Source organism: Passer domesticus, chromosome 2, assembly GCF_036417665.1.
Source record: "Passer domesticus isolate bPasDom1 chromosome 2, bPasDom1.hap1, whole genome shotgun sequence".
In the NCBI taxonomy this organism is placed as follows: Eukaryota; Metazoa; Chordata; class Aves; order Passeriformes; family Passeridae; genus Passer; species Passer domesticus.
Window position 1 is genome coordinate 76,750,687 of NC_087475.1, and position 22,672 is coordinate 76,773,358.

The 22,672-nt window shown below is 37.8% G+C and overlaps 2 protein-coding genes and 1 long non-coding RNA gene across 4 annotated transcripts; 2 read left to right on the forward strand and 1 right to left on the reverse strand.

Annotated features, from left to right (window-relative positions):
• Positions 1-236: 236 nt before the first annotated feature.
• Positions 237-7,145, forward strand: LOC135294311 (interstitial collagenase-like). Of its 2 annotated transcripts, none has more exons than XM_064409422.1 (10): positions 237-638; positions 1,586-1,833; positions 2,129-2,277; positions 2,362-2,487; positions 3,258-3,419; positions 3,778-3,895; positions 4,491-4,624; positions 5,638-5,797; positions 6,626-6,726; positions 6,912-7,145. In XM_064409422.1, exons 1-10 carry the CDS (start codon positions 528-530, stop codon positions 7,010-7,012), a joined length of 1,410 nt encoding a protein of 469 aa, XP_064265492.1. In that variant the 5' UTR covers positions 237-527; the 3' UTR covers positions 7,013-7,145. The 2 variants fall into 2 exon arrangements, with proteins under 2 accessions (XP_064265492.1, XP_064265493.1); XM_064409423.1 differs by lacking the exon at positions 237-638 and adding an exon at positions 1,042-1,270.
• Positions 7,146-11,935: 4,790 nt separating this feature from the next.
• Positions 11,936-19,124, forward strand: LOC135294312 (matrix metalloproteinase-27-like). The gene is made up of 10 exons (XM_064409424.1): positions 11,936-12,176; positions 12,535-12,773; positions 13,388-13,536; positions 13,651-13,779; positions 15,576-15,737; positions 15,913-16,036; positions 16,912-17,042; positions 17,123-17,282; positions 18,431-18,534; positions 18,730-19,124. Exons 1-10 carry the CDS (start codon positions 12,063-12,065, stop codon positions 18,828-18,830), a joined length of 1,413 nt encoding a protein of 470 aa, XP_064265494.1. The 5' UTR covers positions 11,936-12,062; the 3' UTR covers positions 18,831-19,124.
• LOC135294314 (uncharacterized) lies at positions 19,039-22,307 on the reverse strand. The gene is made up of 3 exons (XR_010356439.1): positions 22,205-22,307; positions 20,996-21,102; positions 19,039-19,271 (listed from the first exon to the last, which is right to left on the reverse strand). It is a non-coding gene; the product is annotated as an uncharacterized LOC135294314 (long non-coding RNA).
• Positions 22,308-22,672: the final 365 nt, after the last annotated feature.

Sequence of the window (22,672 nt, forward strand, 5' to 3'; positions counted from 1 at the left end):
CAGTCCTCCTGGAGCTATACTGCTAGTTATTCCATTAAAAAGATTGGTTCTTTGTACTGTCATTTTTATCTTGATATTACATATTGTTACATAATATTATATAATCTAAGATTAAATCATGTGTAGCATAATTTTATTTATTATCATACAATTTATTATGTTGCTTTTAAATCTTATTTCTCATTATTTCTCTAGTTTGTCAAGCCTTGTGCTATAAATAGTCTAAATTCATGATTCAAAAAAAACGTATGAAATGTAGCTCAACATTTTACCTGAAAAACATTTCCTTGTTTGTTAAATATGCTATAAAATTACACAAGCCAGAAGACTTGGGCAAAATAAGGATAGTAATATTAGTTAAACACCTTGCGTCACTACCTGATGATGAAACTGCTATGCATCATTTTTACTAATCAGAGGATATTATACAGCATGAGTCAGGCTGTCACTGATTTACTATGAGCTATATAAACATAGCTGAGAAGTGTGCTCTGTAGCTCAAGTGAAACTGAGGCAGAAAGCCTTAGATGAGGATGAAGACCTTTGCAATTCTCCTGTCACTGTATGTGGCAGTCTCCTCTGCATTTCCTGTGGCTCCAGAAGCAGAAGATGAAGGAAAAACCCTACAGCTTGTAGAGGTAAGTATCTTTTCAGTGCATATCTAAGGGAAACATAAGGTATTCTGAGAGATAACTATAATTGCAATTCACAGAATATGGGTGGAAACTAAAGATGCCATTTTGCTGAGGCTTTAGGAGAAAGTTTATCCTATCAGCCTAGAAAATGTGTGAAAATTATGTGGAACTTATTTGCCCAGAAGTCATCTGAATATTGTATACTACATCTTTGGTGTTGCCAGCAAAGTAATAACAAAACTACTGAGGCGTGAGTTCTAGCAGGAACAGTCAAATTCAGCAACAATTTACATTTCAGAATGTGCTTTGAAACTTGTGACATGACTGGTCTTAATAATATAAGGAAGAAAATTTCCTTGAAGCAGGCATGTTTTTCTGTGTTTTGGCTGAAGTGATCTCTTGCAGAATATTTTAGAAAAAGGGAACTCACACAGACACAACATAATTTGTTGCAGACAAAATTTTTGAAATTCAGTAGGAAGGCCTGAATTTCTAGTATCATTGAATTTATCTGTAGCTAAAAATAAAAGGCATGATTCACCAAGTCTGACTCTCTAGCAGTATTCAGCTGCTTCGGTGGGAGTCCCAGCTGTGTGGAGTCTCACTGCCAGCCTCAATTTCCTTTCATGAGACAGGTTATAAGCTTCTTTGTTAGAAGTTCTTGTTGTTAGAGTAATTGATCACAGTAAATAATGTAGAATTAGTTATTAATAGTAAATATTAGATTTTTCAAGACATTTCTTGATATATTTCATCGGTGAAACAACAAATTCAGAAAACCATGGAAAAACTGTACTGGAGAAAAGAGGTTGTTGTTGGTCCTGGTAAACACAGGGCATTTCAATATGAGAATAATTTAAGATTACTTAGTAAATTCAAGTGTGACCAAAGACAGTACTGACAAGTCACAATGCTCCTCTTTTTTTTTTTTTTTTTTAACTCTGACTCAGAGTTATCTACAGAATTTCTATGACCTTCAAAAAGATCCCCATCCACATTTAAGAAGTGGTGGTGGTGAAAACCCCCTTGCTGCAAAGCTCAAGGAAATGCAGTCATTCTTTGGACTGGAAGTGACTGGAAAACCTGATCTTGACACATTGGAGGTGATGAAGAAACCCAGATGTGGTGTACCTGATGTGCTGCGATATGCGTTCACACCAGGGAATCCCAAATGGAAAAGAAATAATCTGACATACAGGTAATCTTTCCTAATCTGGTTCAAAAAGGTATAAATCTAGCACATGGACTTTGGGAAGGGGGAGTCTGAATGAATCATATTATGACATATATGGACATATGGAGTGATTTAGTGATTTCTGGAAGAAAACAGATACTTTAGAAGGCAGTATCTAAAACAAAACCTTTATTAATTTTCATTCATGAAAGATATGTCTAAGATTTTTTTTTTTTCACAAGCAATTGTATTTCAGCTAAAACGCTGAAATTTCAAATATTTTCTAAGCAATGTATTATGTGTTGGGTTTTCTTTGAAGGATTTTGAATTACACCCCAAAGATGACACGAGCTGATGTAGATGAAGCAATCAGAAAAGCTCTCAGTGTCTGGAGCAACGTGACACCATTGACATTCCAAAGGGTTGAGGACGAAGTAGCAGATATAATGATCTCTTTTGCTTATAGAGGTAACAATGCAGCATATTAAATACCCATCTGAAGTTATACAAGTAATTTAGGACTTTAACTAATTTTTTACCTCTTCATTTTAGACCACCGTGACAATTCTCCTTTTGATGGTCCCAACGGACAGCTGGCTCATGCATTCCAGCCTGGTGAAGGTCTTGGTGGAGATGTGCATATGGATGAAGAGGAAGCTTGGACAAAAGATGGAAGAGGTAAGTTTGTAGCTTAATCTATATAGTTTTAACCTCATATGGTCTCACCTTACATGATGTTTACTATTTAATAAGCCTGGCTACAGGCAGAAAAGTGAGCAAAAGGGACAGAGTTTTTAATTTATAATTTAATTGCTTGCCCTTTCTTTGTTGTTGTTTTTTACTGCCACTTTTAGGCATGAACTTGCAGAAAACAGATTTTTTTAGATCATAGTGGCATTTATAATGTCATATAAATATTTACATCATGGTGTTTTACAATGATTTTAAGGTCAGCACTTTAAAATACTTTTTCGTTCAGGGGAAAGCTAAAACTTGGATACACGGAAATCTGTTGGTAGACTTCTGAAAGCAAATTCTTTCTTTTTCTTAACCTAACACTTCAAAGTTTAGTGCTAACTAGGGTGTTCCAATTATCACTGAAACTGTAATCTCATTGTTTTTTTTAAGTCCTTTTTTCTGTTGAATCACTGCCAACAATCCCTCATCCATGGGCATGATCCTTGATGTGAGCAGTTTATGTGACAGCAGGGGAAACAACTCTTGTTTAAGACAAAAGGACACTAGAGAAATGACAATGAGAACAGAGTTAAGGCCAGACATTCTTTACATACTCATACAGGTCTTCTGTAACAATGTTTTTGTGTTTTTATGATGTAGAATTACTTAGTCTCTCTTGTACCTCTAGTGTATACTAGTTTGCCGTTTAGTCAGTCGTGCTGTGTATTGAAACAGATTTTATGCTGTTTCATATGGTTTTCATCCTACAGGCTACAATTTGTTCATTGTTCTTGCCCATGAGCTTGGCCATTCACTGGGTCTGTCTCATTCAAATGATCCTGGAGCACTGATGTATCCAACTTACTCCTACACCGACCCCAGTGAATTCCGTCTTCCTCAGGATGATATTGATGGAATTCAGGCCATCTATGGTAAGAAGTAACATATTTATTTAATATTTCTACTTGGGAGGCTGGTAAATGGTAAAATGAAGGTATTTAACACTCCACCAAAATGAGAAGTTTATCAGTTTCTGAAAAATGGATAACAAAAAGGAGAAAATTCCCGGAAGCTAACTTCAGCTGAAGTCCAGTTCTGCAAAAATTTCATTTTGAAAAGATGAGCACAACCTGTTTTATCAATATTAGATTTCTGCATTTAATGAAGACTCTTACTTTGAAATTATATCCTTTCTCTTTCTGTATAAAACATATTTTCTGGGTCCTCAGAGATCTTCTGAACACTTTCCTTATATTTTTCCACTCTGAATGATAAATGTTCATCCTACAGGACGGTCTAATGCTGCTGTGCAGCCAACAGGACCCGTAACTCCAGAAGCTTGTGACCCAAATTTGACATTTGATTCTATTACTACCCTACGTGGAGAAATAATCTTCTTCAAGGGCAGGTAACAACAATAAGCACACACATTATTTCTTTTAAATATTCAGCAGTTTAAAAAAATCCATGAGGGAAAACTGTCTTTTGGAATGTAATACAATGAGAAGCACGGGAAGACCCTTCTCAGATCATTAATCTGAAGAGCCCTATTTGACAAGAGCAGGGAAGTTGACAGGAGCTTGTAGGTTGTTTACCAACTCTTCTATCACTGTGCTCACCACTGTGACACCCTTACCTCTGAAACTGATTCAAATAAACAGCAAAGCAAGAGCACTCATGTATCTGACAGCAGTGTGTCCATGGATCCCACACTCATCCTCAGTACAGGAGCAGGGACAGAGGTGAAAGCACCACCAGGGAGAAGGATGTCTGAGCCTTATTGCTCTAAAGAGAAGTAGAAGGTTTTATATTCAATTTGCTCAATTTTTAGCACATTATTGAGGTGCTAAAATTACCAATTTCCTTGCTCTAGATTTCTTTTACACTCAGTGGAAAGGGGTATTCACATCTCCTCTCTGTTGTACTTCAGGAGCTATAATAATTATTTTGAATGTTTTGAAAAGATTGGAATTATTTTATGACTTAAATTTTTTTTATAACAGATACATGCTGCGCAAGCATCCCGAAAGGACAGAGACAGAGCTGAATTTTATCTCACTGTTCTGGCCAAGGTTACCATCAGGAATTCAAGCTGCTTATGAAAACGTTGAGACAGATGAAATTACAATTTTTAAAGGTAATTTAATCAGACGGTCTCCACTTTTTCTGACCTGTTACTTACTACTTCTTATAAACTATGCAGTTACAGAAGTTAAAGTGTTGTTAAGGAAGTTGAACAGATAATCTTACAATTCTGAAAATAATTATCAGAGGATAATATTGCTGTAACAGATCTCCAGAGGTCATAATCTAGAAAAATTTCCCCTCTCTTATAGTTAATTCCCTGAAAAAACAAGTTATGAAAAGAGCTACCCTTATTCAGGTCTAGCTCTCTTCAGCACTTCATCTTGTGCAGAAGGATTTTTACTGAACTCATTTGACAAATACAGGCATTTTTATATTATAGTTACTGATATGTTTATTAGTATTTGATGTACTTTGGGGGAAAAAATTAAAAAATATGTTGGTGAAAAATTGTACTGTGAGAGGAAAATTATACACTGAACTAACCATCAGTCTTTCTTTTTCAAGGCCTCAAATACCCTCAGATAAATTCATTACACAATTGCTATAGTACATGACCATATTCATTACCTATTACCACATGTTCATTGCGTCTAAAATTACCAAAGCATTTTGATTAGACATGTGCTTTCCTTAATAGTTTAATTTGATGCATATTGCCTAGTTTTCAAAATATTATATGGCTCTATAATCAAATACCATATACAGGAATTTACCAAATTCAATATCCCAGTCCAAGGTCAATGGTTTAAGTCATCAACCTCCAGCCCCCTGCCCCCCACCCCCAGTTGTTATCCCAAAAAATACCTTATATTCATTTTCTTAAATTCTGGGAAAAGCTCTATCCAACACACTTCATGATTCGAATATTTTATTCATAAAAAGAAAAGCCATTTCCACTGTCTTCATCATGTAGTCCCTGTATAAGAATTAGAAATATTTTCTAAAGTAGTAAACTGAAAAGAATAACATGACATCTAGACACATTGTATTCCAGACATCTAAAACACAGGTAAATGCTTTTATAAGTAGCCAAAACTAATTAAACTTGCGTGTATTTTTCAGAGGGTAAATATTGGGTCATCAGTGGATATGATGTTCTACCTGGCTATCCCAAACCAATCTATCGCTTGGGGTTCCCAAAGACTGTCAAAAGAGTTAATGCAGCTTACAATGATGAAGCCACAGGGAAAACATACTTCTTTGTAGCTGACAGATACTGGAGGTAAGATTTAATGTTCATTTACCAGAAGACATGTTTTCATTTCCCTGAGGACTGATGTGTTACTATATAGTTTGAGTGGATCAATGTTTAAACCAGGCATATTCCAGAAATTTAAATGTGTTTCACTGGAGTTTAAAAAAAAAAAAATTAGGCATTTCCTAGAAAATGTCACCTTTTCATCAGGAATTTTTTTCCCAAATAATAGATTCCTACAGCAGGATTATGATTTCTTTCACCTGAATGAAAAGCTACCGAATAAAAAAAGAGTCAGTTTCTAGTAGATTGTTCACTTTTGCTCCACAACACAGCTGCTTTTTTGTGTTATGCTGTGATATGGTCCACTTTTAATTCACTTTTCAAACAAAATGAATCATCAGTGCAAAGTGCTGTAATTTAATTCCTCTATGAAGTAATTATAAGTATTCTCCAATTTTAAAGTTGCTTGTGTTTCTAATTCACAACTGTGCTACTGTCTTCTCCAAAGTTTTATGTTTTGTTTTTATGTTGAACTGGATATTCAGTGCCTTGAAATAGAAATTAATTTTATGTGCAAGTCATGGCCAAGGCTCTGCTAGTCCAGAAATACAGAAATAAATTTCTGAGCTGTGTTTCCAGGATCCCTGGGAACATTATGACAAACTTTACCAAAAGTAGGATTTTCAAATCTCAGAGAAATCTCTAAGAGAAACTTAATAAGGAGAATCAAAAGCTACTTAAGTTAATCTATATGAGACTTAGCAACAGTACAGTTGCATGTAAGAATTTTCTTTTGACTTTCAAAATAATGTCTGCTTCCTCATAAATTGTAATGACATTTCTTCTTCTAAGATACGATGAAAAGAAAAAATCCATGGATCATGGGTATCCCAGGAAAATAGTCTCTGACTTTGGAAACATTGGCAGGGTTGATGCTGCTTTCCAGAAAGATGGTGAGTGAAACTTACCTTTAACCTGTATTTATGTGAATATTTGGGCTTCTATACATAGAATAATTCTTTTCAAAAAGCTGTTATAACCTTAATGAAAAGGAAATGAAAAATATCTGGTATACATAGACTGTCTATAATGGGGATGTTTTTCAAATGAAATATAATTGGATTAAATTTGATTCTAGGTTATGTGTATTTCTTCCATGGGACAACTCAGTTCCAGTTTGATCCTCGTGACAAACGGATTGTTCGAAAAATGAAGAGCACCAGCTGGTTTAATTGTTAATTGCAATGTTTTTCCATGTGCACATTGTATGTTTTTATCTGCTGCATTTTTCAGCATTTCATGATTCTCAGGTCAGAACGGATTTCTGTTCAAATTTTACTGCAGTACAGTCTTAACACTTATTTATTTTAAGCCAAATATATTTATATAATTTATCACAACTTCTCCTGTTATGGTCAAGTTTCCTAATAAATTCTGTTTCTCATATAATTTTGTTCCTGATGTCATTTTTGCCCTGATGCTCAAGACCCAAGTCCAGCTTTCAGACACTAAAAAATGTAGTCTGGCAGGAAATGTCAGGTTTTTCACAAAGACAGAGAAATGAGGATGCACTTGTCTCTGAACCCCCCACTTCTCACAAACCCTGGTGAAAATCTGGTGGTTAATTAGTTGGGGCTCATTATCTTTGGTGTACAGATCTACTTCCACTTTCTGTTCCTCTTTCTTCTTAGACTACTCTCTTAGACTTCCCCCTCTTAGACTACTCTCCAGGGTGCACATCTTTACAACTGTGGGAGGGCAGACGGGCAGGGGAGAAGGAATATTCTCATGTTTTTGGATTTTGGAACTGGTTTCAAGTCCAAAAATGCAGAAATATAGATTAGAAAGGACCCCTGAGATAAGAAACAAGTCTCTTGCTGTCTGTGGTAGCCACAACGTACAATAAACAAATAAACTTCTTAAATCAAGACTTTTTTACTGTCTTACTACTCCAGTAGTCACTAAATCCCACCTAATTCCAGTGGGTTAGAGAATCAAGAAGTTTGCTTGAAAGATTAAAATTCTTGGCCAAAAATACCTCTGATACAAAGATGCATAAAAACGACAGCTTGATTTCCAGCTTAACCACGCTTTCTGCAAAGCCCTCAATTTAAATGGTGTTTGAAGGGTTATTCACATTCTCTTCAGTCTTTATAGCTCAGCAGACATCATTAGAAGCAATATGAATAGAACAAAATTTATTGTATTTTATATCTGTATAATTCAATAGGCTTCAGAGGAAGGTTTAAGGATAGGTTAATAAAAGTTACTATATTTTGAGGAAATAATATGTAGTCTCATAAAAACATATCTGTTTCATTTTTTTGCTACTTATCTGTCTATATGACAATGCTCTTAAATTTTATCCTTCATAAATAAAGAACAGAGTTGGTAGTTCTTATTTATATTAAATTCAGTATAGATCAGTCTCAATACTATTCAAAGATAAGAAATTGTATAATTGGAAATTAATTTGATCATATACTTTATAAAACCTAAGAAAATATTACAAAACAATAAAAAATAATGTGCAGCAAATCAAAAGCTTTAATTAAGAAGTTAATTTATGTGAATCCAGTTCTCACAAATTACTAGTTATAAGTACCTGTTCTTTAATATCAAACCTCACCAGCTATTGAATCGTATTTTCTTGTGCAAGCCAGTGCTCCTGAATGACAATTAAACCAAACTTTTTTTTTTTTAAAGTATATAAATCTAAATTGTTTGTGTTCTGTTCTGCTTTTTTAGCAGAAATTATCTCCAAATGTAACACAATATTTACAAGCAAAGATAATATTTCTTACTAGAACAATTTATAGCAAAAAATGAAAACTGGGGCCATATTTTCCCTACACATATGAAGTAAAAGCACAGGATCTGAAGGTGATGTCAAAAGAGCTTCTCAGATTTAGAGCAGAATGCTAGTCCCTCTCTAGAAGCAAATAGTGGTGGGTACTTATGGGGCAGTGAAAATGTTTAATGGGAGAGGAGGTGTAAGGAGGTGGTTATGTTTTAGAGGAGGAAAGAGAGATAAAGGGTAATTTACAGATCATGGAAGATGAAGAAGTTAAAAATAGGATGAAGTTTCTAATGCAATATTTTTAGTCCGTGCCTTTTCGCACCCTGTCCAAATTTTAGTTGCCAGACGCAGTTTTGAAATTCACTTTGTGAATTTCCTATGAACTGGAAGACGAGAACTTCACATGAAGTGATGCCTTTGTGAGAAATCTGCCCCATGCAGATGTGAGAGCACATTTCCTCTGCCTGTGGGAGCCCAGCGATTGCTCCATCCCAGCCACACCATGAAGAGGAGGGCACGTCTCTTGCCAGCCGCTCTTGTCTTCTTTCAGGCACAAAGCAGTCTTTCCAGAATTAGGAATTGGGGTATTTTGTCATAAAATTGCCTGTTATTTTCTTTTTCCCTTTTAATAAGTTTACCTCTATTTGCTAACTACTGTACTATGCTCAAGTACTGAGCCCCTCCCCAGAGCCTTGCTGCAGGTGTGGTGTGTAATTGTTGCCCATATCATCAGTAAGACAGATTTGCCCAGCCAGGAATTCAATTCCCCAAATGTGTTTAGTGCATTTGCGGTTCTGTAAGGTCCCCTGGTAACCCATGCAGGTGTGAAACAGGACTCCTGGGAGCCCATCACTTCCCAAAGGGCCACAAAGACCACACTGTCCCTAGGGACTTGAGTTGGCATGGTTGAGTCCTGCCCTCACACGCTGCAGTCTGTTTAAAGTCCATCAAGAGTCAAAGACAGCATGTAGACCAATTGCCTTTGCCCCATGTTTTTCACTCAGGCTGAGTAACAATTCCATTTCATTGGCTCTGTGGAAGGATTGAGCCTGAAGAGTGGTGGCACAACTTTTTTCCCTGAAGAGTTCTCTAGTGTCATTAAGCTGCCTAAAGCTTTCCAGCTGGCTTCCAACTACCAGTGTAGAAGTCACAGGTCTAGGTTCTGGATCACAGCCACCAGTGTGGCTTTCTTTTTAGAGATCTGCCTTATGTTTTTAAATGGATATATTTGTTTGTCTCCAAGGTTTCAAAGCTAGAGGGAATGACCATGGTGCTACAGTCTGATTATGTTCATGCATATGACACAAAAGACAAATGCTGTTCAGGGCTTTTGCACCAAACATATTTTCCCACGGCACTAAAATACATTTTCGGAAACACATTTCAGCTGATATGAATTTAATTTTATAGAAAAATTAAGAACTATGGGCAGATTTTATATGAAGTGGGATAAGTGTTTTTCTTGCCTCCCACTGTGGCTGGCTATCAGATTCCCACAGCTGTCTGCTATGTATCAGTGAAGGATAGAGACAATAAGAGCAGCTAGGTTAAGATCAGCTGCATCCAACTTTAAGCATTTGTAAATTAAACTTTCTTCTACAGAAAACAGAGAAATACCTATCTCTGGGCAGTGATTCAACCAACTAACTTAAAATTGGGTCATCTGGCCTCTACATTGTCTTCATTCAATGTAGAGAAGTTGAAACCTCTAATTTAGACTACATTTTTAGTTTCAGCAAACATTAGTGTTTGCTCAGAAGACATTTGAGTGACGAATGATGGAGATCTACATCACAGAAAACACTACCAGAGTTTTGCAATATGGCCATCTACACAACTGAGCAGCCAGTTCCCAATGCCCAAAGCAGAGAGACCGGAAGATGTTCACGAGTGATGTTTCACAAGCACGTCTATAGCTGGCTTTGGGGTCTGGGAAAAGAAGAAGCTGTACAAGCAGCTTCTGGTTATGGTTTCCTAATGCTTATCTTTGACATTTATTAAAGTTGGACTTCTTTTCTCCTCTTACAAGACAGCAGCAATGTGACCCCTGTTTTAACCTAGAAAGTTGACTGCCTATCACATCAGTAGTACTGATGATGTTACACAGAGCATCCCAGGAAACAGAAACAGTGCTGCAGCGTGGTCATGACCGTAACACTATACCAGCAGGGACTCAACATTCCTAATTGTTCACAACATGGGTGTCTGTTAGGTAGCTGTGTAAACATACATTATATCAACAAAAATCTAATAGATATGGTCAAATACATACAGAATTGAATGGGACCTATACAATGCAATGATAATAATCAAGACAAGGGTTTGTTGGGGTTCTTTTTAAGTATCTGAGAAACGCCTTTAACAACAAGTTTAACAATGAGGATATCGGGACGAAAAGGTTCACCATTAATGCCTCCAGCTGGAGAAAAATTGGCTGGAAGGGACAGCAAAAAAGCCAAAAACCAGAAGCATGGATTTCCTGAAAAAAACCACGGTCCAACGTGAAAGCATTTCTTTCAACAGTTTTGTAAAAGTTGAGTATGTGTTGTGAGAGCTCCTCTGAGGTGCCAAACACCTTCATCTCTCTTTGCTGCCAGTGGAAGAGGAAGGTGCTTGGCTGGAACAGGGTGAAATCCCATAATTTGTCACAGCTTGTGTGACTCTTGAAACTTCCCTTATTCTGAATTACTTAAGACAGGAAATAATCATATGCCCTGCGGCTAATGTGGTTAAACTGGAAAAACCCTTTAGTGATGAGATGGCAGATAGATAGATAGATAGATAGATAGATAGATAGATAGATAGACAGATAGATGCAGACAGAGATATAAGATTATTCACACTCTTTAGGCTCAGTTTATAAGGTTAAATCAATCTCATTTATGTATATCTTGGATTCCACCAGAATGATTTAAAAGAAACACACTGGTTTAAAAAATTGCCAGAAAGAGGTGGGTAAGGAATTGGCATTTTCATCATAAATCAATTTGAAATGAAAATATTCTGCTTACAGTCATTTCTCTCAAAGTCTCTTTTGTTTTCTTTTTTATGGGATTCATACCTCATGCACAATTCCCATTTTCTAGGTGTACCCCGACATGTGGTGGTCCAATTTCATACAGGTGTGTTGGGACAACTTACAAGGTTTTGCATTTGTCCACCACTTAATCTGGCATGAAATTGCTCAGGTTTGTCAAAATTGGTGTAAAATAACTGAAACTGAGTACTAGTTTTGAAAGGGTAGCCAAGCTGCTTAGACAGATTCAAATCCCAGCTGACTTCAGATGACTGTGAAGTCGGATGGGTTCAATTAAGTTTTATTGTGTTAGTCTGCACAGTGTTATAACTTGTGTGGAGGGAATCAGAGCATGATAAGCTCTGAGTCAGTCTACAGCTGACTGTTCAAAGCACCCCATAACCATACGAGCTGGGATGTGAGAAAGGAGGCACACGGAGCAGAAAGCAGACAGCTCTCCTACCAGGACAGGGATGAGAGTAAAAATGAAGGCTATTTCACTTTGGCTTGTAACATGCACAGCTGTTTCTAGTGCCTTTCTCTTCCATCCAGAAAAAGACAATGAAGAAGATGCAAAGCTTGTACAGGTAATTGTCCATATCTGGGATCTATTGAGCCCTCTATTTTTAGACCTGTTCTGTGTGTTCCACTTGCACAGCAGCTTGCTGCATTTCTGAGACAATGCTATCGCATAGAACTCTGTTGCTTGAACTTTATTAAAGTAGGTTAAATCTGTACAAACTGGAAATGTCAAGTGAATAAGAGTGAGGACAATGTTGTCTGTTTCTATTTAGCTATGATCCTCATGAAAACATCTGTTGTGCTCCAAAAGCGCAGGAAGGTTTTGCCAGCAACCTACACAAACAACATCAGTCCTAAGGTATTTATTTGTTCAAGAAACAGATCAAAATGTGAAACATGCCACTATTTTTTTTTTTTCGCTAGAACTACTTGAATAAATTCTATGCTGTTGAGCCAGATCCAAATCAACTTGGATGGAAAATAAATGCTGAATCCGCAGCTGAAAAACTTCAGAAAATGCAACAATTTTTTGGTTTGAAAGTGACTGGAAAACTGGATAATGAGACATTGGAAATGATGAAGAAACCCAGGTGTGGAGTTCCCGATGTAGGTCTCTATGGTTTCACTCTGCCTGGATGGAAAAAAACCAAACTGACATACAGGTAATTACTTTTTGAGTTTAAATTTTAGTTTTGTGGGTATCTGAATTTGTTATATTTAAATATAACTTCTATAGCAATTGTTTCCTGTTGGGAATACAAAAATGTTTCTCTCTCCACAGCTGTTAGCTATGCATGCTCCTGAGACGAATTTCTGAAGATCAAGCTGGGTATTTTGCATTTACTGGTTCAACCATAGTATTTTGCTTGTCATGTATCACTCCTGACAAATATTCTGTAAGCCAAACAGAAACATCAATTGTATCCTGTACAAGCCTCATTATCTTTAGCGTTTGATGAGATGACAGTGTCAGAAACCTGAGGAGGTAACTTTCCTCATGCTCAAGTAGCAACCTCCTGGCTAAGGCCCATTTTAAGAAAAAACTGATAATGTGTACACAACTATTATTATTAAAAAGACATATTGGACAGTTATCACATACTCAAACACACTCAGTTTTCCCTTATCAAACTCACCCAGATCCACATGAATCTTGGGAACTATTTGTTTACAGGTTATACTGTTTCTTATATTTTCTGTTAATCTTCTCAACCATATTAGGATTTTCTTTTTTCTTCAAATACTAAATATTATGCTTGAATTCTCTTAACTGTAGAATTGTGAACTACACACCAGATATGAGAAAGGAGGATGTGGATAAAGCAGTTGAGAAGGCATTTAAAGTGTGGAGTGCTGTCACCCCACTGATTTTCACTCGCATCCATATGGGAATAGCAGATATAATGATTGCTTTTGGGAAAAAAGGTAAAATGAATACTGCACACAATGATAAAATTAACTTTTTAGAAATTTTTTAATTAATTATTTTTCAATAATAATAACCAAAGCTCAGTGTTGTATCAACTTCTTATGATTTAGTTCATGGACATTGCCCTCGCTATTTTGATGGACCCCTTGGAGTTCTTGCTCATGCCTTTCCACCTGGCACTGGTTTAGGCGGTGATGTACACTTTGACGAGGATGAAGACTGGACCACAGGCTCAGCTGGTAGGTTCAAAAAAGGGTTTGTAAAGTGTTATGCAGATGAATAAATTTCATTGTGATTTTATTTAAGTGAAGGAAGAGACTAAGATGAAACATTGCATTAACTACAAGAGCAGTTTGAGGGTATGGCAGGCTGTCCTACAACAGGGATACTTACAATGACATAGACATAAACACCTTGATCTTCTCTAGTCCTTAATTAGCCCTGATAAAAATACCAACAGGACAATCCTTTTTAGGTGGGAATGCCATAGACACAGCCACTCTTACCTGGGGGTTAGTGGTGGCCTGGAGTTTCACAAGCCTTGATAAAAGCTTTCTCTTTTCCCCTTCTGGTGCACACCAAGCCTGGCACTACTATGGCCTGTGCTTTGCAGCAGCCCTCAAAACACATCCCCACCATCTAAAAATCAAAGGACATCCCCACCATCAGGGATAATGAAGAGTCTTCACTAAAAACTCCAGAGTAGGTTCAACAACAGGCAGCAGAGAAGGGAGCACTGAGTGCCCAGCCCCATTCTGCCTGGAACGTCTGCTCTGCTCAGCCTCCAGGCTGGCCGTACAGCACGTACTGCCTCTGACAGGTCCATCAGCACACAGGCACATTGCCCTCTGCTACTTTAGACCCTTTTCTCACATACTTTTTGAGATGGAAAGCTGCAACAAGAGGACTGAGGTCAGGAAGAGCAAGGAGCTAATGAAAAGAAAAAGTGCTGTAAGGCTGCTGCACAAGGAGGACGCTGTGGGTTTATGGTGGTGGAAAAAAAAGAGAGGGGTGAGTACTGGACATGTCACATGATTAAATGTCATGTTTTCCCCATACTGGGACTGAATGGGTCAACCACAATTTTTCTGCTGTTCCTCAGCAGCACAGCTCCAGCAGCCAGACATTGCAGAACTTGGAGCGCTCAGAAGACTCGTGAGAGGGGAGGACTGACTGGAAATATGTGTGGAAAAAATGAGACTTTATTTTGTTTGGGTTTTTGAGAAATGAATGTCTTGGCTTCAGCCAGCCTTTCTTGGGCAATAGATGAGCAGTCCTCTCCTCTGCCACAGACTTGTGGTCTTCATTAAATCTGTTGACATTTCTGGATCTTGGTCTGCAGGGCAGATGATCATTCTCCCCTAATTCAGAAAGGCATGTTACTTGGAGGGACGCATGTTGAAGGAAATTCTATTTTTATTTCTTTGTTGTGTTAACATATGTCACTAGTAATAAGCATGCAGAAGCATAATATTTTAAAAATTCATTTTGTTTCATAAATCTCTAAAGAAACCATATGCTTTAAAGTCCCAATGGTATAAAGGTAAAGCATTCTGCTAATGTTTTATTTTTCCTTGTCTACTCATGATCTCACCTTTCTTTCTCAGGTTTGTAGGAGGGAGAGTGACACACAGAGTGACACTTTGATACCTGCGGTGAGCACAGAGTGTGTCCTCCTGCCTTGCCCTGGAGAGCTGTTAGTTTGATCTGACTCACTATCTAATCTGTTCTACCTCAGCCAGGAAACCCTGCCAGGACATTCCAAAGAGCTGCACCCACACTCACCCCCAGATATCTACTCACACACACACTTTCAGTAGCTAACAGAAAGCAAGAGGGTCAAAAGTCTCTCCCTTCTAGTGGGGGGAGACCATATCTTGTCCTATACAAAAATATGTTCACCTAGATGCATTCCCTAGTGAACGTCCATATATTGTAGGAAAACTGCTACTGAGCAATAGCCTGATGCTGTGATTGTATCAGCCATTTATTGAGTAAAGTTTGACTGATCTCTTCTCTCTATCCATTTCATAAGGGTTCAACTTGTTCCTTGTTGCTGCTCATGAGTTTGGCCATGCCTTGGGTCTCTCCCATTCTAATGATCAGAGGGCTCTCATGTTCCCCAATTATGCCTACATCAGCCCCAGTGAATTTCCCCTCTCTCCAGATGATATAAGTGGCATTCAGTCAATTTATGGTGAGTAAAATCCATGGCTTTAAGAAAAAAGGTAAGCAGAGGAGAAATAATCTCTTTCACAAAATTTCACCATAAACTTCATCATATTCGCATAATGTTAAAAAAAAAAAGGCAAGGTGTGGAAACCTTAATATTTCTACAATTTGGTGTAATCTTTCCAAAATTTCTCCCTCAGGATCCCCACCAAATGCCCCAGATAAAAGGCCGACCACCCCTACCTCACCTAAAATCTGTGCCTCCCAGATGTCTTTTGATGCTGTAACTACACTCCGACAAGAAGTCATTTTTCTAAAGGGCAGGTAAATACTGATATGACATTTGTCTGCATGGGGTTTAATTTTTCTTGATTTATACAAAGACTGAGTACTTTCATAGTTCACATGTTTACAGGATTGCCAATGAAACAAATGGATTTCAATTCATGGAAATAAAAGTTTTAGCAGATATTAGTTATATCCATATTTTTATAGGAATCCCTGAAAAAACATGATTCATTTTTTTCCAGAAAACACCTCAATCCCAATGAGACCTTACTCCCAAATGTATAGATGCTTACACTGAGTATTGACTTGACTTGAGTTAATGATGCAAACATTTCCAGACAATCGCATAAAGGTTTGGTTTGGAAGGTACCTCAAAGATCATCTAGTTCCAAGCAGGGACACTTCCCACTAGTCCAGGTTGCTCAGATCCCCATCCAACCTGGCCTTGAACATTTAATTAAGTGTTTAATTAATTTTATTAATTAAATTTAAATAGAAACAAACAAACTAGGAAATAAGTATGTTTGACCATACAGTTGAGCCAATCTCTCCTCCAATCCCCTCTGCAAGCCCAAAATCATCTGGGGAATTAATCTGCTGAAGAGGTTACAGTAAGCCCTATCTGGGCTGCTACAACCCTCTTACCATACAGTACAGGGACAACTTGAAATATTCAGCTGCTTATAACTGATCATTTATCAATCAGCATCAATTAAATGCCAGAATAAACACAGAATAAAAAACCAAACACTTCCCAGTGCAGGGAGTTATTTCCTTTCTGACACATCAAGACAGGTAGCTCCACTGACAAGAAAGAGCTTGTAAGTCACAATGTTGCTCACCTTCTTTTGCACATACACAAGTTTCTGTGGTTTGTTATGTACTACAAACCTGTTTCGTACTTAAATCAGGCACTTATGGAGGGTATATCCCGATAACTCAGAAGCTGAACGTGAATTAATTTCTGCCTTCTGGCCAAATCTGCCTCCTGGTATTGAAGCTGCATATGAGAACACAAAAGATCAGATCCTACTTTTCAAAGGTGAAGTATGAGATTTTCTCTAATTTTTTCTTAATTTAAGTATGTGGGTAAAAGGCAAATATTTTAATTTGTCTTAACAGGCAACAAATTCTGGGTTATCAGCGGATATCAGGTGTTGCTTGGTTATCCAAAGAATATCAACACACTGGGCTTTCCTAAAGGTGTCAAGAAAGTTGATGCAGCTGTTTGTAATAAAAATACAGGGAAGACAGACTTTTTCATAGGTGACAAGTACTGGAGGTAAGAAGAATTGAAAAATGTTTTCCTATTAATAACTCAAATATAATCTGAATAAAAATTAAAGTGAACAAGTCATAAAAGAGAAAGTACACCTTTTAGGTAACTGTAGGTTCCCTCTAAAGCCTATTCCCAAACTGGCATGAGTGATTCTTGATACCTAAAAAGCAGGCAGGGGAAGAAAGAAGTCAGCTTTAGGAAGTTAAAAGATTCCTTCTGTGTGCAAGGACAGTGGCTGCAAAGGTCTTCCCCAGAAAACCAGGGCAAGAGTGGTTCACGCAGACTTTATTGTGACTAATGTGGGGTTCCTCAGTGATACATGCAGAGTCATCTGGATTTTGAGATTCCTGTGGTTTCCTGTTTTTTGGTTTTGATTAATTTGGGTAGAGTATTTACAATATCTTGCATTGTTATTTTACTGCCTTGGTCACAAGACAACAGCATGCAAGAAAACCACAACACACATTTCTTACCTAGTAACTCATTCTCTCAGCCTCATATGCCTGTCAAAAATATTTCTTGTATCCAAGGAGAAGTGAAACAAAGGCTTTGTTTGCTTGTTTTGAGTTGGGTTTGTTTGTTTTTTTTTTTTTTTTTTTTTTTTCCCCTGAGAGTGTTCCTCAAATCTGGAAGAACATTTAGGTTCTCCTTTCTTTTTAGTCCTATCTCATAAAAATTGTCCTGGGTCACATAGGAAGAACTTGATGTATTAGAAATAAGCCAGCTTCCTTGCCTCCATCTAAATCTTTCAGCTAGTAAAGGACTATATACAATATCTTACTGAAGTCTGAGAGGAGGAGTCAAAATTCATGCTATAAATACATGCTATAGCAGGAATGAATCTGTCCAGTTTCCATGCCCTGTCTGTCACACTGTTATCATCAGAGGAGGGAAATCCCATCCCTGGAGTCAAAAATGTGGATCTTCCTTCAGTTTTTCTCACTTAGGATGCGTCTTTGGAGGTGTTTACCTTTATCAGCAAACAAGAAACAACCTCATGGAAAACACAATTAAATAGCAGAACTTTCTCTTGCACCCCTGTGAAACCAACTAAATTGCAGATGGTAGGCACCTTTAAAAAGCTGCTTAACTCTGTGCAGAATTGAAATCTAAACTCTGGAAAATTGCCTGTCCCCCTTCATATGATTTAGGTTTGATGAAAACAGCCAGTCCATGGAGAAGGGTTTTCCTAGACTGACAATCGATGAATTTCCAGGAATTAGTCAGAGGGTTGATGCTGTTTTTCAACAGAAAGGTAAATTAAATGATCTTTTATGTAAAATCAGTTTAGTTCTAAAGATCTTAAGTTTTGAAATTATGATGATGATGATTGCTGCATCCTGCAAAAGACAGAAATGAAAAGATGCTTTCCTTTGTGTATGAAAGGGATTTGTCAGAATAAAGCTATTTCTTTTATCCATAACATAATACTTTACTTTTTCATTTCCAGGATTATTCTACTTCTTTCATGGATCAAAACAATGGGAGTTTGACCCTATTGCTAAAAAAGTTATCAGAGAAATGAAGAGTAACAGCTGGTTTCACTGTTAGCATCATTAAACTTTCTTACATTCACTGAAAGACAATAACTACCATTCCATAGATCTCAGAAATTGTTTGCATGTACACTGCTCTACAGAATAGGCAACAGGACTAGCTTTTATAAATGCTTTCCATGTATTTTAATAAATTAACATGTCAGCTCAAATTTTATGTTCAAAGACGAGAACAAAGTTGCATTTTTCCTGTAAGTGGAAATTGTACAAAATAATTTATTACTTTATTCACCATAGGGTTTGGGGATTTTTTTTTAATATTATGGCAATAAAGAGTTTTAGGTTCATGGCACCTGTTTTCTGCTTCATCTGTTGAAGGCATTTTACATTTCTGAGGTGTGAAAGGCTTCAGGCTAATATTCTATTATCCCTCCAGCCTACAATGTTTGTACTTTGCCTCTTTTCTCTCCAAAGAGCAAGCTTCTTTTCTCTCCATCTGCAAGATACAAGCTTTCATTAGCCACTTGCTTTTCTCCATTCTGCAGAAGATGCATTTTTCTGCATCTTGTGCTGCTCTTCTTTGGCTGTTGCAGCTTTGTCCCTTTCACATCACAACAGTACTTTTACACCAATATCACCCTGAAGATCCAATGTCTAAATAAATTATCTCACCTGATAATCACCCTGATTAGTCTTTATAGCATAACAATTAACATTTCATCAGCGTCCACTTTGTCTGAAGCTATGAATTACGTCCTTCACACATCAGCCCTGTCCTGCTCAGGAATAGTTTCAACTGCCATGTCATGGAGCACAACCTTTGCTCTGCTGATAGAAACCATGAGCTTTACATATTTCTGACATTTATTTCCTGTTGCCATGCAAACTCTTCACAAAATCAGCCAAATCTATAGAATCACAGCCACATCCTCTCCAGGTATTTCTTTTACATTTAGTTCTGGAAATAGGCCCAGAACACACTGCCAAATTGTTGGCCATACTGAGTGCATGGCTGGGGATATCTGAGAACCTGGTCTAAGTACTGGTTTGCCCTGCTGTTCCCCAGTTCTCATATATCTGCCTGTTTTACACACCTTTCACATGCTTTAGTAAAATGTTTCTTTTTGCTGTGTATTTTTTATAACGATGCAATGACCCCACTATGAACCTTGCCCACCTGACTTTCTGCGAACAGCAGCAGTACCACCGTGCTGCTGCTATTGCTATCAGAAACCCACTGGCTTTGTTCCCACCAGGAAATTAAAGTAAAGGATCAAATGTGATTTTCACTAATCTACAAGTCTAATCATGGTGGACACCACCACCATTTAGATCCCTAAGAAAATATAAGCTAAAGTAGGGTGGTATGGTAGATATTTGAGGCAGTCTCGTCTGACTGCTTTAGCTTTCTGTCTAGAAATATGAGTTAGGGAAGATCCCTGTACTGAAAAAAGAGGAAGAAATTTTCCACAACATTACTCATCTCATCATCTCATCTCGTCTCATCTCATCTCACCCAAAGATTATGCTGGGGCAAACCAGTGTCTTCAGCCTCCAGATAAAACTTCTCCTCTTTGCAGGAGAAGGCTACCCAGCTAGCTTAGAGTACGTACCTTTCAGACACATAAGGCTGGGTGGAATTAATAGTATCTTTGATGGTTATCTTTCAATTTTTATTCAGAATGGGACATCCTACATTTCTCCTCTATGACGTTTGCTTTTTTGACAAGTTACAACAGCAGCTTTTTTTATCACCACAAGCCAGTGATAAAGTTGTCTGAAGGCACCTGTTTGCACTGCCACTGTGGAGTGATTGTGATACCCCACACAAAATGAGCAGAACATGCTGGAGGCAGGTGGAACAAAGATGATTCCTTCCCTATTTCTGTCTTTTGAGGCTCCTTAAACTCTTCTCCAGCATTCAATTAAATTGATGTCCGTGTAGTAGAAAGCACAATTTAAAGCACAGTCACAGAAGTTGCCAAGTTACACCCAGGTGTTTATACTCAGAGGCGAGATTACTCTTTAACACACAGTCTGCTCAGTGTGTAATATGATTGTAATTTTATCTCCAAGTAACGCTTAATCATTGAGTCATAGAGGAGATTATTCAGTTCTTTGCAATACATAAGCAAGTTCCACTGTCTTCAGATATATAAACAATCATAATTACCCCCTCTTTTCTTAGGTGAAACATTGTTTCATAATTTATAAAAATACCTGGTCTTAAGGCAAGTTAATCTTTAACAGTGAAAGCTAGTTAAGTTTTCTGACTGGCAGCTCTGGCATTCTGTTAAACCAGTGAGGGGTTCATGTTCACAGGCCACCTGTGAAAATAAATAAAGCAATCAGTATTGTTTTTCCTTTATTAGCAAAGAAGGCCTAAAAAGTCATTCCCAACACAGAAAGACTTGACTTTTGATTAGTGGTAACAGCTTGGTCACTCAGTTTTCCCTCTCCGTTTGTCATTTCATTGGAGGAGTAGGAACCAGAATAGGAGTGTCAGAACAGAAGGGTACTTACTGGTGGTCCTATCCTTCCATCTCTTGACTACATGGGATTATGTCTTGCAGCTCACTGTATCCTCCCACATCTCCAGAGAGTTCCCAATACCTCTCCCCCTCCTTTATGCCTCCTATAGCTCCTCCTAATGCATGTCTCCATACTGTATTAGGCATCTAGCTGGGTAATGCTGTGCAGTTACCCATGGGGTGACCAGCCACTGGCCCCACAGCCTGGCCCAGGGATGAATAATGTCTTCCCATCAAAAGGGGTTTTCTCCTCTAGCCAGCTGCTATTTTCCACAAAACCAGTAGGAAGTGTGTAATTTCAGTTTGGCTTGGAAAAATCAGCCAGTACCTCCAGTTGCTGGGGGACCAGATGGACGCACAGACACACAGAAAACAGGATCCCATATGGTAAAGCTGAAATAATTTTCTCAGTGCTTTTACTAAATATTCTTCTTGCTTTCCACTGCAGATTTCCATTTAGTTTTATAATATTGTATTCCCCCTACTGTTGACAAGAGGAGTTTGAGAGGGCAGACAAGGAAAGACAGAAATTACATATAAAACCAAGGAGAGCACTAATCTTCATTTGTCCTTCTAGTTGTTTCCTGCCACCAAGAAAAATGGTTGCTTGCTTCTCATCCAATTAATGTTTTCAACAGCTGTTTTTCAAATTAGTAAGATCCTAAGACGATGAGATTGAACTGAAATGAGGAAATTATACATCCTAATGTAACGTGTCACTGAGGCACATAAACTACAGCATTCCTGGTAGATTGTCCTGAAAAGTGCTGCTCTCTTCTTTGCCTACAGGAACCCAATCTCTTGACACTGGCATGGGAATGTTTCAGCTAACAGAGTGGGGCAGGAGCTATGTTTGATCAAATACTTGCTAGAGCAGAGCTGGAAAGCCACATCTTACCCTTTCAAGTGAGCAATTCTCCTCTGTGCTCTCAGGTGACAGACAGATACACCAAAAGCCCTGAGAAAACTGATACTGAATTTTTTTCAAGGGTTTGGTACCTTAAAGGAAGAAGAAAGACAAGCATGGGAGCTAAAATATACAGAAAACTTGTTATTACCTGGCTGTACATAACCATTCTTCCCTGCACTCACTCATAACTTCATGCCCCTTGTTGCAAATTGCCCAAATCCCAATAACAGGAAATGAAGGTGCAAAGCTGTGTTTAAGTGCTGATAACAAACATGCTCTTTGAACAGCTTATGAAGTTTAAACCTTTTTGAACACATGTCCATCAGACATGCCAGAACCACGCCCAAAGCAGAGATCTGAAACCCAGTACAGACATTGCAGGTGCTGAAACAGGACATCAACAAGAACAGAGGATGAGCAGAACAGTACAGATGAGGGGCCTGCCCAAAACAGGGA

What these genes read in the sequence shown, in the direction of transcription:
- LOC135294311 (XM_064409422.1), top strand. Translation starts at nt 528, where the DNA reads ATGAGGATGAAGACCTTTGCAATTCTCCTGTCACTGTATGTGGCAGTC. An exon ending in TGAAATTACAATTTTTAAAG is followed by an intron (nt 4,625 to 5,637) that starts GTAATTTAATCA and finishes TGTATTTTTCAG; the next exon opens with AGGGTAAATATTGGGTCATC. An exon ending in TGCTGCTTTCCAGAAAGATG is followed by an intron (nt 6,727 to 6,911) that starts GTGAGTGAAACT and finishes ATTTGATTCTAG; the next exon opens with GTTATGTGTATTTCTTCCAT.
- LOC135294312 (XM_064409424.1), top strand. Translation starts at nt 12,063, where the DNA reads ATGAGAGTAAAAATGAAGGCTATTTCACTTTGGCTTGTAACATGCACA. An exon ending in ATAGGTGACAAGTACTGGAG is followed by an intron (nt 17,283 to 18,430) that starts GTAAGAAGAATT and finishes CATATGATTTAG; the next exon opens with GTTTGATGAAAACAGCCAGT. An exon ending in TGCTGTTTTTCAACAGAAAG is followed by an intron (nt 18,535 to 18,729) that starts GTAAATTAAATG and finishes TTTCATTTCCAG; the next exon opens with GATTATTCTACTTCTTTCAT.